At 44.9% G+C, this 15176-nt stretch overlaps 1 protein-coding gene across 1 annotated transcript in view; it reads left to right on the top strand.

The window, feature by feature from the left end:
* PDILT (protein disulfide isomerase like, testis expressed) overlaps positions 1-15176 on the top strand; it is a 42798-nt gene that overhangs the window by 10396 nt on the left and 17226 nt on the right. The window contains exon 3 of the mRNA XM_049638374.1: positions 10008-10214. Coding sequence (XP_049494331.1) covers positions 10008-10214 — 207 coding nt within the window. The remainder of the gene's footprint in view (positions 1-10007; positions 10215-15176) is intronic.

Raw genomic sequence — 15176 nt, 5'->3', positions numbered from 1 at the left:
TGGAGTAAAGTACACAAGTTTGGGAGCCAGGCAAGCGTGAGTGTAAAGTTCACTGCCATAAACTAGATATGTGGCCTTAGGTACATTTCTTTGTGTCTCACCTACTTTATCTGTGAAGTGGGAATAATGAAAGTGGTAGAGTCATTATAGGGATTGACTAAATATCTATGAAGGATCTGGCACATGGAAAATGCTCAGTAAATGAGTCTTCATCCTCCCGTGGCCCCAAACACATGATCAACTTTCTATCAGTTAGGACTGGGTTCAGCTTCAAGGAATAAAAAAAAAAAAAAATCTGCTAATGATGACTTAAATCCAAGATTTATCTCATATTCTCATATGTAGACCAGGGATAGGCAATGAATGGCTGTCCTAGCAGCTTCACAGTATCAAGGACCCAGGCTCCTCCTATCTTCTTGCTCCATCGCCCCTGATATATTGTATGTAGCTTGTGGTCACAAGATGGTTGTGGCACTTCTTGCATTGCACTGCACATTTTGCTAGGGAAAAAGAGGGACAGGCAAATAGCAAAAGGACAAAATACATGTCAGCCAAGTATGTTCCTTGAAAAAAACAAAAACAAAAAAAAACTTTTTCAAAAGCTCCACCAGTGACTCTTGTTATATCTTATTGGCTAGAACTCTGCCATGGCTATTCCCAAATGAGGAGTCTGAGATGGTGAATATTTTAGGTTTCTGTCCTCAATGGTTCAGGAAGCAAAGAGCTTGGGAATGGCTGATTCACAGTATTTGCCACAAGATCCAAGGTTGTAGGCTAATTTAAGTGTGCCAAACATCTTACTAGTTCTTTGTACATTGTGGCTCGATTTTTAATGCTAGATGAATGAAGTCCTTTAATGAAACGAATTCTAAAAATGATTGCCCACCTTTGTACCCAAACTCTTTCATTGTTCTGATTTTGATTAGATATTTTAAAGATCACTGTGTTCGGGAAAGCTAACTGCTATAACAAATCCCAAATCTAGTTTTGTAAAGGTTGATTTCTTAAATCTTAGTCTCAGGCAGGTCTGCAGAGAAACTTTGCTCCATACAGTCATTCAAGTGCCCAGGGTCCTTCCATCTAGTGACCCAAGCATCCCTTAGGGCCTAGGGTACTCCACTGAATCCTCTGCCTCCAGCCAGGAAATGGATTGAGAGACACAGGACATGCTTCTAGGCCAGGCCAGCCCTGGAAATGGTGCACATCAGTGTTATTCAAAGTGTGGTCTATGGACCAGCAATGCCAGCATCACTTAGGAGCTTGTCAGAATTGCAAAATACCAGGCCTTGCTCCAGACCTACTGAGTCAGAGTCCCAGGTGATTCACATTCATATTACAGGGTGAGAAGCACTGTTTAACACCACTTCTGCCTGCATTCCAATGGCCACAGCTCTGCAAGAGAGGCTGAGAAACAAATTCCAGCAGTATAAATGAAGAGGCAAAAGAAACAGGTTTTCGGGAACCCGTGGCATTATCTGTCTTAATCACATTATGTAAAAGCCTTGAAACGGCTTTTGATCAAATGCAACCTGAAGCTGGGGTGGCTGAGAGGCAGCCGGGTGGTATAAGATCTTCTAGACATTGAACCACCAGGAATAGTTTTCTCTTCTGGGCAGGAATGTCAGCAACTGTTTCCTACATAGGGTTGGCTTTATGGGCTGTTTGGCTCAGGTTAAGTTTCCAAGGACAACTCATTCCCAAATCCAATAGGCGCTTGCCAGTCTTCACCTTCTTTGACCTAGAGTACTCCAATCTGAGACCCAACCTGAGTCCCTTCGCTCCTTGGTGCCCATGAGCCCATTCCCTTCTGGTTCCCTTTGATCTCTCTGGCGCACTTCTCAGTTCTTTATGGCTCCTCTTCTTTCCTGTTATCCTGAAATCAAGGATGTAACAGGCAGCCCATAGACACAAGATGGCCAGCAGGTGGGTTATGTTTGGGCCACACAGTGTTTTAATTTTTTTTTAAACGTTTATATATTTTTGAGAGAGAGGCACAAGTGGGGTTGGGGCAGAGACAGAGAGGGAGACACAAAATCCGAAGCAGGATCTAGGCTCTGAGCTGTCAGCACAGAGCCTGACACAGGGCTCAAACCCACAAACTGTGAGATCATGACCTGAGCTGAAGTCAGAACCTCAACCAACTGAGCCATCCAGGTGCCCCTAGGCCACACAATGTTTTAAAAATCGAGAGATTTCACAATTATAATTGAATTTACATCTGCTTTTAAAGAAATAGAAGATCTGGAGGCACAGGCTCACATTCTTGCAATGTGACAACTGGCTTAAGCTGAGTAGAGATTTTCCTTTTGGATCAGAAAACATGCCTGTTAGTTCGCCACATCTCTATCCAGCCAACCCCACACAGTCACACTCCCTGCCTCACCCCTGTAGCATTTGAGTCTGTGTCACCCCATCTGAAATTCAGGTCCCAGTCTCTTCTTATTTGGTGCGGTCTGAGGGATGTTACTTGAATCAGGAAATTCGGGCATGTGATGGCATCAGCTGCCCTGGGTCCCAGAGCCTCCTCAGCTGGCTTGTGCAGCCACTTCATAGCACCGTGGAACAAAAACACTCTTTTTTGTGCCTTTAACCTTGATAGTTCCCAGAAGGGAAAATGTGATTGTGTCATTTTTGCTTCCATCCAATGTGGAGCATTCCAGATGTGTAAAATTCCATCAAAATAGTTCTGAGACTCTGATCTCCATCTAGCCCAGGCTGTTAATGGTTTCCTTCAACCTTGGCACCAGGGTACATGCTGGGTTTTACTTCGAGCCCATGGAGTAAGATCTTGTAGGGGAGATCCAGTATGGGCTATTTGCACAAGCCTGCGAGCAGGGCAGGCATTTCCACTTTGTTGATTGACTCCTCCAGCCGGTTCCCCACATCTCTCATCCACCCCAGAATGTGGGCCAGCACTTACACATCTGTTTTATGGTTCCTTTCAGGGAAGAACTGAGAACCCTGCAGCTCTATTCCACCTGAAGTAGAACTGTAAGCTAATGGTTTGCACAGCTCAGACATCCAAGAAGAAGACCTCTGTCTTTTCTTTTTTTCAGTGGCCCTAATCTCTGATCCTGGACTCTCAATGTTGAGCCATACACTTTGCATGACACAACACACATCTCAACACACATTTACCCTTCCAAAAATGGTGCAGCAGACACAAAAGAAAAGGAAACTGTCCTGCCCACATAAGAATGCAAATCTCTGCCCAAGTGACTGCTCTGTTTTAATCAGGCAGAAGGGAGAGTCCATGGTTCTTCGGGGCTTTAACTGACATCTTATAATTCAGGGATTGACACTGAACCTGGGGCTACAGACAGAGTCAATCAATTTTACATTCCTTAATGACATTTAATGACCACCAATTTGAATACTTTAAACTTAAAGCATTCCCACCAGCAGGTATTTCAAAGCAGTAAACACCAGCAGAGATGTTTTATCCAAAAGAGACAGTCAAGCTCATTACATCTGAATATTTGACTCCTTCCAATACTCAGTTTAAGTCAAAATGAGTTTTCAAAACCTGGCAGGCCTTCTAAAGTGACCTTTGGAAAATCTAATCCCTTGGGGAAAGTATGATAAACAGTTTTTTCTAGGAATAAATGGCTCTTTACAACAAAATATTTTTCCAATATTGTCCCAGGGACATACTATATAGTAAGTCTCAAATCCTTAGTTGTTGCTCACTTCTTCATCTCTCTGAGGACTCCAGGCTCAAGAGTCAATTGTCAGTAGGACCCTTGCTCTTGCATGTCCCTCACATGTCTCAAATGCCACATGTGTTCAAAACAGGCCTCAGCATCTTTGATTTGCTCCCTACAACTTGCTTTTTCTCATGCCCTGCCTTAACTGATAGCACCACTATCCACCCAATGTCAAAATCATGAATCTCAAGGTCATTCTTGACTCTTCTCTTTTCTCACATCCAACCCATCACCCGCCAGGTCCTGTTAATACCACCTCCTAAAGCCCTCTGCACTCTCCAGATTTCGCATCCCCCTGCCATTGCCTTAGTTCAGGTCACTGTGTTCCCCACCTAAAACACTGCAGTAGCCTTCTCAAGGGTCTCCCTGCCCCCTCCAGTGCTGTCCCTACAGCACACCCAGAGGTATTTTTTTTTTCTGAAATCCAAGTCTGATTGGGTCACTTCCTGATTAAAAACCCTCAGTGATTCTCTAAGACCTCAAACTCCTTAACATGGCTACAGTGTCCTCTGCTTGGTCTAGACTTGGCCAACTTCCCCACTTCATTTGAGAGCTATGCTCTAGTCCCTGAATAATTTGTGGTCCTCAGGTAGGCCACACTGGCTCAAGCTTCAGGGCCTTTGCATTTACAATCCCCTGTGCCCCAGTGTCCTTCTTATACTACCTCATCTGGATTGTGAGGTTTAAGTTCATGAAGCCACCTTCTCAGGAGGCCGTGTCCACCCTTACTCCCACCTACACTGACTGGCAGGCCCTCCCATGCCAACACAATCCTGTGTACTCACCCTTTCATAGCATTTGCTAAACTGTATTGAAATGGCTTTTAAACTTGTGGGCTCCATGGGGGGGCAGAGGCCAAATCTCATTCATCTCTTGATTAGTAACATCTGGCATTGTACATGGTAGGCCTGCATGAAATGTTGAATGAATGAGTGAATGAACTGAACTTGCCTTTGGCCATAATGTTCTGCATGAATGAGGCAAGGAGAGAAGGGTAGGCTACCTTTAGTGGGGAGAGGCCAAAATGAGATTCATCAGGAGCTGTGTCTAGGGTCATTTAGGAAGTGCCTCTAAAGCAGAGATGGCAAGAGTCCTGGGAACAGGTTAGACGATGATAATGATGATGATGAAGATGGCAATATGGATAAAGGATGGTGATGAAGATGAAGAAGATGATGATAACGGCCATTTATTGAGCATATGTATTCCAGGCACTGTACTTGGTCTCATCATCTCCATCTTACATTATGAGGTAAAGACTTCTTAGAAAGGCTGGAAAATTTGTTCAAAGTCATACAATTGATAAGTGGTACAGCCTGGATTTTAGACAAGGTCTGACACCAAATGTACAATCCATCTTACAAAACTGTGCTGTAACTGAAATATTTATTTAGCGACTTACTTATTTTTCATTCATTCATTCATTCATTCATTCAATATTTATCAAATACCTGTTATGTGCCAGATAGACTTCTAGGCACAAAACAGATGGACATCCTTGCTTCGTGGCACTTAGGTCCTAAAGAGGGGAGACCCAAGATAAACAAATAAGTAAAAAATATAGTATGTCTTATGGTTAAAAGTGTTATGGAGAAAAACAGAAGAGCAACAGGAAGTGCAAAAAGTTAGTGGAAGTGACGCTGCAAGTTTATTTAGGGTGGTCTGGGAAGGTAAAAATTCAGCAAGGAACTGAAGGCAGGAAGGCAGCAATCCATGCAGATAGCAGGGAGGAGCGCATTTCAGGCAGAGGGAACAGCAAGTGTGAAGGCCCTGGGTGGGAATGTGCCAGGATGGCTAAAGCTGAGGTGCTAAAGAAAGTGGGAGATCAGATCAGAAAGGAAGTACAGTCCTTTAGGGCCTTAAAGGCCATTATGATGGTCAGAGGAATTTGTTGGCTGACCCTTGAGGAACTAAAAGGGACGGATTACCATCCCGAAGTTCCTATCATCTGTGAGCACTTCTATACACTATACTGGCCCTATGGAATGGGAGAGGATTATTCTCAGAATACTTTTCCATGCTTGATCTGGAGCTCGGTCTAAAGTAGGGTTTCTCATCCTCAGCACTACTGACACTTTGGCTGGATCATTCTTTGTTGTGTGTGTGTGGCGGGCGGGGGATGCACTGTAGGATGTTTAGTGGTATCCTTCACCTCTACCCACTGGATTCCAGCAGCACTCTAGTTGTAACAACCAGAAATGTCTCCAGATATGGCCAAATGTCCCCCATTGAGAACCACCATCTAAAGAAAGGCAGACTCCAGTTGCCTGTGCTGGGAGCTAATCTCCAGTCCCTACATTCACATTTCCCCATCCACCAGCCCCTCCCCTGATTCACACTGGCTTCTCAGAAAAAGGGAACCCAGGGTTATCTACTAAAGACCCAGGCAAATATTGATCCTAGGTCCATTAGCCATTAACACATCTACACATCACACAGACATTCAGAGACCAATTCCCTATTGCAACATGACCCTGGGTCTCATTTGCTTACACTAAAATCAACGTGAGAGCCACAGAATAGGCCCAGGCTTATACTGGATGACTTGGTGCTAGTCACCCTTGTGTCTCTTTCCCCAAGAACCAGAAGATCTGCTGAGGATCCTGACATTTCTATAAGACTCCCCCTTCCCAGAGAGAACCTAGTCAGAGCAAGATCAAGGGTTCCCCCACCTATGTCATCAAAATAGTTAATGTTTTTCAGGCACTTTTGTGCCAGAGCTTTGAACACCTTGTCTTACTGTGTAGGATCATCTTAAGGTATAGGATCTATTAGTATCACCATTCTGTAGATGAGGAAACACAGGCACAGAGATATTTAAAAAAACAACCTCCCTGAACTGCAGGTGCTGTAAACCACCATAACTGTCTCTGTTTTATGAAACAACCTAATGAAGTTCAATGAGTGCCATATAGTAGTATGTGTCAGACAATGAACTCTCTCTAGGTAGAGCTTAGGACCCAAAGAAGGCTGTACTTGCAAGAAGTCTCAGCCTCCCAGCAGAGGGCTCCCTACACACCCACAGCCCACTGGGCTCCACTCTGCCCAAGCAACAATGTACATCTGAATTGTTACCATACCCCAGCCAAACTGGCATTTCCAGTTGGCCAGGGCAGGACATAGGCACCAAGACCTGAGGAGTGTACACATTGATTTCATCTTTACAAGCTTGGAATTCAAGGTTCCAGAACCACAGGGGTAAAACTGATTTGCAAATTTTAAAAAGAAACCAGAAGACAGGACTGTACATTATAAAGAGTGGATTTGGCTCTACAGATACTCTCTGTTCTGATGGAAACCACCTAGAGCAGGGGAGATGGAAAATGCATCCCATCCCTCCCTCCAGGAAAAGAAATCTTTTTCAGATCAGCTAACCTATATGGTCAGTTAGAGCATGAATCTGGGAGTCATCCAGTCTTGGAGCTGAATCTCAGCCTAACTGTGTACCAGCCATAAGACCTCTGGATTTCCATCTCTTGTCTGTAACATTCCTCACCTGGAATGGTAGATAACTCAGAGGTTGTTATGAGGATTAACCAGGATAAAGCATGTAACATTTAGCAAAGTGATTGGCACAGTGAGTGCTCAATAACTTGTAGTTGTTGTTACCTTGTTATCATTACTATCATCACCATCATCACCATCATCACCATCACCATCACCACCATCATCATCACCAGTGGAGTCATCCTTGACCTCTTTTCTTCACTCACACTCTACATCCAATCTATCATCTCCTCCCGCTTCTCTCATCTATCTCCAGTCACCTCCTCCTTCAAAATGTCTCCAGACTTTGACCAGTTCTTACCCCCTCCATCGCCATCACTCTGGCTCAAGTCATTATCACCTCTCACCTGGATTGTTACAGAGGCCTCCCACTGGTCTCCCTGGATCCACCCCTTTCCCCTTCGGTCTAATGTTCATATAACATTCAGTACAATCCAGTTAAAAATAAGTAGGATCATATCTAACTCTGCCCCAAACCTTCCAGTATCTTTCTACAACCCTCAGAGAAGGGGTTATTCAGGGGCCAACAAGGTCCTATGTTATCTGACCCTGACACCTGTCATTCTGCTCCAGGCCAGACTCCTTGTCATTCCTCAAACATGCTGCACATACTCCCACCTCAGGGCCTTTGCACTTATGGTTCCCTGCCTGGAAGCTCTCTCTCTCTAGATATCCACATAGCCTGCTTCCTCACCTCCTTCAGTCTTTATTAAAATGTTGTTTCTCAGTGAGGCCTCCCTTAGCCTCCCTACTTAAACTTAATCCCCCTGACACTCCCAACGTCCAGCTGCGCTTTTTTTTCCACTTAGCACTTAGCATCTAATATAGCATATATTTTATTTCTTTACCTGTTTATTTTCTGTCTTCCCCAACAAGAGCAGGGATTTTTATCTATTGGTTGTTAAATCCCCAGTACCTAGAACAGTGTCTGACACATGGCAGATCTTAAAAAGGATTTGCCAAATGAATTGTGAATGACTGGATGAATGGACAGATGAATGGGTGGATGAACCTCCAAGGCTATTATTGTTAGATCCTGTCCAGCTAGCTTTCAGATCCCAGCATTCCAGCTATTATAGACTACTTCTCTCATTTCTTCCATTCCGGATACTCAAGAGCACTGGGCTGTGGGTGGAACTTCTAAAAGCTCCATCATTTGGACAATCATTCCATGTGTTTCCCTTGCCCTGAGCTGCTTCCCTTAGAGACTCAGATTTGGACAGGAAGTCAATCAGCAACCCTGAGCCAGGCAGGGCCAAATCCACAAGGAAGCCAGGGGAGAGGCCTGAGGGCCTGAGCAGCTGGCAACAGGCCAGGACCTGTTGGTGGTGATGGATTGGGGGCAGTGGGTATCGAAGGCAATGACGGTGACAGAGCAGGCAGTGGAGAGGCGAAAAGTCCCACTTCCTGTTCACTGATTGGGAATTTAATGAAAACCATCATTCACTTTCGGGTTCCATCGCAGAAGCAGGTGTGCTGACTGATAGCGGGGCGTGTTCCAGTTGTCCTGAAGCAGGCTTTCTGGGTTTTGCTTTACAAAAGACCTCTCTGTTGGACTTGGAATTTGCCCAGGCTGTGGAGGTCACTTGCACTTTTTCCAAGTGCTCCAGATGGACAGGAGAGAGGTGTGGGGGCTGAAAATGGGAATGTGTTCTGACTTGAAAGGGAATCAATGACCCCCTGCCCTGGCTCAGTCCATCTGCCACAGACATCAGGGCACTGAGGGGCCTGCAATCTCAGTGTTATCAGGAAGAAGGAAGGCAAATGTGAGTGCCTTTTCGTCCCCTCTCATTTAGGCCAGGAAGGCCTTCTTCTGCCAGGATCACATTCCAGCTCCCTGTGGCCATTTTCCAGAAAAGGGCTCCCTACTCCTAAACCCCCACCCCCACTGCCCAGCAATATGAGGGGCCAAGGAATCTTAATTGAGAGTGTGAGGTCTCTTTGACACCACCAACCCCAAAGGACAGGATCAGAAAGAGTAGGGGACCATCATAACCTCTCCCCACCCCCATCTTTCTCACACCTGACCTCGCTTGCTTGAGAGTCCCCTGCAATATTACATGCAGCTATAGGGCAAATGGAGGGGCTCAATTTGGCCTGTAACTCCAGGATTTTCTACCAGATGGTGCGCATGTCCCCTCATTCTTTTCCCTAGAATTTCTGACCATAGAAACTGCTCAATAATAATGGTAGTAATAATAATGCATTAGGTCCTTACCATGTGCCAAGCATTGTGCTAAGGGTTTAACATGCCAATATTGGTTACAGAGCTGATTTAGTGGTTCTAAATCCTGGCTATATCTCACTGCCATGTGGCCCTTGGCAAGTAGGACATTTTGCTGCCAATCAGTTTCCTCATCTATAAAATTCATATAATAACCATACCTACCCCATAGGATTAGATGGCTCAATCCATGGAAATCCCTTAGAAATTAATAGGCAACATATAATTGATTGCTAAATAAGTCTTATTTGACTGACAACTCTATGGGGTAATCACAATTATTTTTTTCATTTTACTCATGAGGGAAGTGAGACTCACAGAGTTGGAATGAATTGCCCAAAGTTGTATTACTTCCAGTGTTGTTGAGCCCACAGAACCCTGATGCACCTCCCAAATGACCAATTTCACAAAATATGTGTCTCCCATCCTGTCATGTTTCTGAAAATTTACCTATTACAGCACAGCGTGAGGAAGGCCCAGGAGCTAAGCAAGTGAAACCGAGCCTCCTCCCTGAGAGATGGGGAGTAAGAGAGGCTCTAGCAACTTCTGACTTATACTGGCTTTTTCAGATAACCCATCGTCCAAGCAATCCAGGAGCCTGGCTGAAGAGCTGGGCAAAGCGGTGGAGATCATGGGCAAAGGCAAGAATGGGCTTGGCTTTGGCAAAGCGGACATCACAGTCGAGAAGGAACTTCAAACGGAGTTTAACGTTAAGGAGGCCCCAGAGTTGAAGCTGTTTTTTGAGGGCAACAGGTCAGAACCCATCAGTTGCAAAGGTAATAGTGGTTGTGTGTCAATCAATGCAATGCTAGCTGTGGAAACACAAACACCAGTATTTCAGTGGTGTGAAAGTATTACAAGTTTACTCCTTGCTCATGTAGAGGCCAATTGGCAGTCAGAGGGTGGAGGTGGGGGAGTTCTGCTCCCTAAGTCTTTCAAGGACCAAGGTTCCTTCCAGCTTGTGGCTCTGCCCTCCCTTAGGGCCCCTGAGGCCTCCACCATTTTCTATCTAATAGTTGGGGCAAGGAGCCAGAGGGTTGCCAATGGTAGTGTTGGTGACCCAAGCTTGGAAGTGGCAAACATCATATCTCTTTCCATTGACCAAAATTCTATTACATGGTCCCAGTCAACTGAAAGGCTGGACAATATGGCCCTGATCTGTGTCCATAAGGAAAATAAGTTTTGGTGAATCCATAGCTGCCTCCACTACAGTTGTATCTCAGCTGGTGGGTTCTAGAAGTACCATGAGGTGGGATAGTGAGATGCATAGCTCATAAACTCCCAGAGACCAGAGAGTGAGTTCCTAACTCCACTACCTACCTACTATCCCAATCTTCTACTTTAGAATGATTTTGACAGGGTCCCAGGACAAGGAAGCACTGGTTGACCAAAAGGGAGACTGGGAGATGATGAAACAAGACAGATTTGGGACAGAGTGACTACCAACCACTTTAGTTTCTATCATCATCCACTTTGTTCATTAACTTGTTCATTCACATAAACAATGATCTTACTGAGAAACTACCATGTGTTAAGACCTATATTGGTGTTAAGGATGCCTGAAGATTTATATGTCTCAGTGTGGTACATGGTAGGTCCTAATTTTTTTAATGCTAAATATATAAATGCATAAATGTGTGCAAAATTGGATGGATGGATGGATGGATGGAATGAAACTGACGAATGCCAATGTGCCCAAGACAGCCTGTACTATGTTGGGAGAATGCTCCCCTTATATGTATGAATGACTGAGTCAGGAAACTGAGATAGTCTTTTGCAGGGTCTGACATTTAGCAGGTCTGCAATAAGCCTGTTTCAGTTTTGTTGACAAAAACCAAAAGGGCCCAGAGAGTGCCATGACCTCCAGGAGCTGCAGGATACCTTGCGGTTCTCAGAGTGGACACAAGGAGGAATGAGGCACAGACTAGACTTTCAGGGGAAGGTGCAGCAAAAGCACCTACCTCAGGGCAGATTAGAAATAAGACCCAACAAGACCCAGCAGTGTAGTGGCTCATAGGATAATGAAGAGGCAGGGGGAGGGCAGAGAAGAGATGGAGAGAGTAGACAGGAGCAGTGAGAAAAGAAACACAGTGACTGCTGCTTCCTAGGGATATACTGAGTGACAACTGTCAACAATGGTGACTCAATGATCCCAAGACAGGAATCTTTTGTGATGTGTTGGCTTTGGGGAAGGTGGTGAAGAAATGAGAGACACTGGTTATTTTGTTGAAGTCTATATCTGCTTATGGAGTGGCTTAGGTTCTGGGGTGCCCTCACCTCCTAAAGGCCAGGTGAGGTCTGACTTCTTTTTGAGGCAATAAAGGTGACAATGTGGCGACTTCCAGACTGTCTGAGCCCCTTTTGCTAGAAGCCAGTGCCTGGGACCTCCTCTGCCATACAGAAAGCTGCATCACCACCTCCCCCAGGAAGTCTCCTTTGACTGCCCAGGTCAGGGTGCCTGCCCTCCTCTGGGCTCCCACAGCACCTGTGCTTCCTCCTTCAAGGCCTTTACTTCACAGAACTGTATTTGTACTTAGTTGTCTGGTGAGAGCACAGGGTCAGGAGCTGATCTCACTTCCTTTCCCGGGTCCTCTGAAGAGGCTGCCAGAACTGGCACACACCAGCTGGCTTTAAATCCTTACTACATGCCTGAAGAACAATCACTTCCTCTTGTCAAATTTTACTTTCCTCATCTGTAAAATGGGGATGGTGCAAGTATCTACATCCAGGAGTTGCTGGTTAGATGAAACAAGTTTATAAGGCACAAGCCCTGACACATATCTGAACCATTTACTGTGTTCCACCACTGTTCTGGCCCCCTTTTCAAATGTCACAGCCCAGTGTAGGGGCTGGGGAATCCGAGGCTTAGAGAAGTGGAACAACAACTTTCTCAACAATCCCCAGCTAATAAGCACTGCAGAAAACAAATGTTTTCTGTGAGGGGCCAGACAATCTCTTTCACAACTACTTAACTCTGCTGATGCAGTAGAAAAGCAGTTCCACATAAATAAATGGGTGTGGCTGTGTTCCAATAAAACTTTATTTATAAAGGCAACTGGCAGGTCAGATTTGGCCCATGGGCTGCGGTTGACCAACCCCTGCTGTGCATTGTGCTGCACTCTTAAGTAAATGGCAGATGTGGTCCTTATTATTATCAAACCATTAGTTTCCTGACCCTTGTGCAGTGCAGGGACACTTAGGTTCTTCATGAATAGTTTTTGAGTTTGAATGGGATGGAATTGCAATTGCCCCACTGCAGGCAGACTTGGGACAAGGAGCCAGCCCATATTTCTACTAGGTTTGCCCATCCCTCTTCTTCTTTAGTATTACCCCCAACCAGGGAAAGAGGCAGTGGGATACTGGGAGGGAACCAGGGCCTAGACTTAGGACAAACACTAGTTATGAGAATTTGAGCCAGCCTTCCAATTCCTCATTTCCTAAATAGGATGAATACTGTCAGTTCTGCCAACTTGACAGGGCTTCCCTGAGCTAAGACAGGCAACAGAGCTCTGCTAGTCTCCTGCCCCAACTTCTATGAAAACTTCCCCATGTGGGGGTTAGTCCTTATTGGGTCAAAGCTATAGTTCTGGTTCTCTTCTAGTCTCCCAAGGATTAATGGTGGGAGACTTGGCCATGGCCTCCTCACTGGAGGGAGGGAAACTCAGGTTGGCTTCAGGGCCTCAGTTAATGATGCATTCATAGCTTGTGCTTGGAAATATGCAGTGGAACGACAGCCCCAGTCAATTATTAACATAACATTCACACCTCAGTTGTTACCATGTCCTCTGGCTCAGAGTCAAGAGTCAGGGGAGACACATGGCCAGTGGGGCAGTGACTGATCTGCAGACACTCAGGAACAAACTATTTATCAAGTTAAGAGCTACCTCAGTCCCATGGGATCCAGAGGGGCAAAGAGAACTCAGACATCCCAGAGAAGATGATCTGAGATCAAATTCCTTTAAGCTAGCTTATCTTATAATTCATTCACCTCATTCATCCATTCTGTAATTATTTCTTGAGCACCTAGTATGAGCCAGATGGTTACAGGAGCTAGCGAGCAAGCTAGACAAAAATTGTAGTTTCAGAAAAAGGTAGACTCAATGAAGAAAATGTAATAGATCATAAAATAGAAAATGATATGATGGGGAGGAGGGTGGCGGTAAGAAAAGTCCAAATCTAGGACTAATAAGCCAGAGGAGATGCCCTGATTGCTGAGGAAAAGGCAGCACAGGTGGAGGGACTGGTGGGTGCCAAGGCCCAGTGTGCCGGGGGAAGAGGGCATGGCTGCCGTACAGACAGCAGGAGACAGTGGCACATGAGATCAGCACTATGGTTCTGATGACCTGAAATTCAAATGGACTCGGAGGGCTTTTTGTTCACCTTTTTTGGTATTTTTGGGACTTTGAAACCAGTTCCTTTCAGAGCACTTACAACATTTTTTTTTTCAGACAAATGCCTGTAAGAGAAACTATTTCCATAATTTGTGCCTGCTTCTTTCTGAAAGATGGCTTAGAACATAGAATAGTCTACATGAATGTGAAAATAGAAACTCAGCCTTGGGGCTAGATCCAGGAGGAGAGGGGGACTGCCACAGGGTGGAGTGCCGTGGTCTGAGGCTGGCATGAAGCCTCCCCCCTCTCTCTCTGTCCCTTGAGGCCAGCACATCGTCCTTCTATGAACTTCTATAGGCCTGACTCATTGTGGCTTTTAAAATGGCCTAATTGGTATCTACTAAAGCTGAACGCAGCATCCCCTATGACCAGAAATTCTACTCCTGGGCATGTACCCAATAGAAGTGCATACAACGTGCCCCCAGAGACATGCATGAAAATTAATTAACAGCCCCAAATTTGGAAACAACCCAAATGCTTACCAACAGAGGATTGATAAATTATAGAATATTTACAAAACACAATGCTACACAGCCCGTGCAACAGCCCATGAATCTCACAAATGTAACAAAGCCAGACCCCAAAACACACACTGTGATTCCATTTATACGAAGTTCAAGAGCAGGCAGACTAATGCATGCTGTTGGAAGTTAGAATGGTGGTTACCCTTAGGTAGGGGTGTGTCAGGGGCTAGGAGGGGGCCCAGTGGGGACTTGTGAGAGCCTGGCAATGATCTATCTCTTGATCTGGGTAGTACGCAGGTGTGTTCATTCTGCAAAAATTCCTAAGACTATACATTATAATTTGTACACCTTTCTGTATGCAAATATACTCCACTGTAAGTTTTTAAAACTTATATTGTTTATATTTATATAAACATATATATTTATATGTAAGCAAAGATGCTGAAAATAGAGTCCTTTCCAGTCGATTTACCACCTGACATGCATTCATCAAGCTGCATGCAGCAATTTGTCCTGCACAGACTGCTTGCTCTGCCTGGAAGCCTTTCCCTCTCCTTCCTTATCCAATTTCCTTCTTATTGTTGCCTTCTTATTGACTCATTTGCATCCTTCAGTTTTCAGCTCATAAGTGATTTCCTCCAGGAAACCCTCCTTGAATACACAGTCTAGGTCATGTATCTTTGCTACAGGCTCATAGAACTTTGCTTTTGAATACCTACTTTGAGTGTGATTATATGCTTGTTTGTGTAATTATTTGACAATTGTCCTAGTCAACAGAACGAGAGCTGCAAAACAGTGTGATTGCGTTTGTTTCTGCTCACCATTATATCCCCAGGACCAAGCACAGCACTCAATAACATAATAGGTACTCAGCACATATCTG

This window comes from Panthera uncia, chromosome E3, assembly GCF_023721935.1.
Source record: "Panthera uncia isolate 11264 chromosome E3, Puncia_PCG_1.0, whole genome shotgun sequence".
NCBI lineage: Eukaryota > Metazoa > Chordata > Mammalia > Carnivora > Felidae > Panthera > Panthera uncia.
This window is presented reverse-complemented; position numbering and strand designations above follow the sequence as displayed.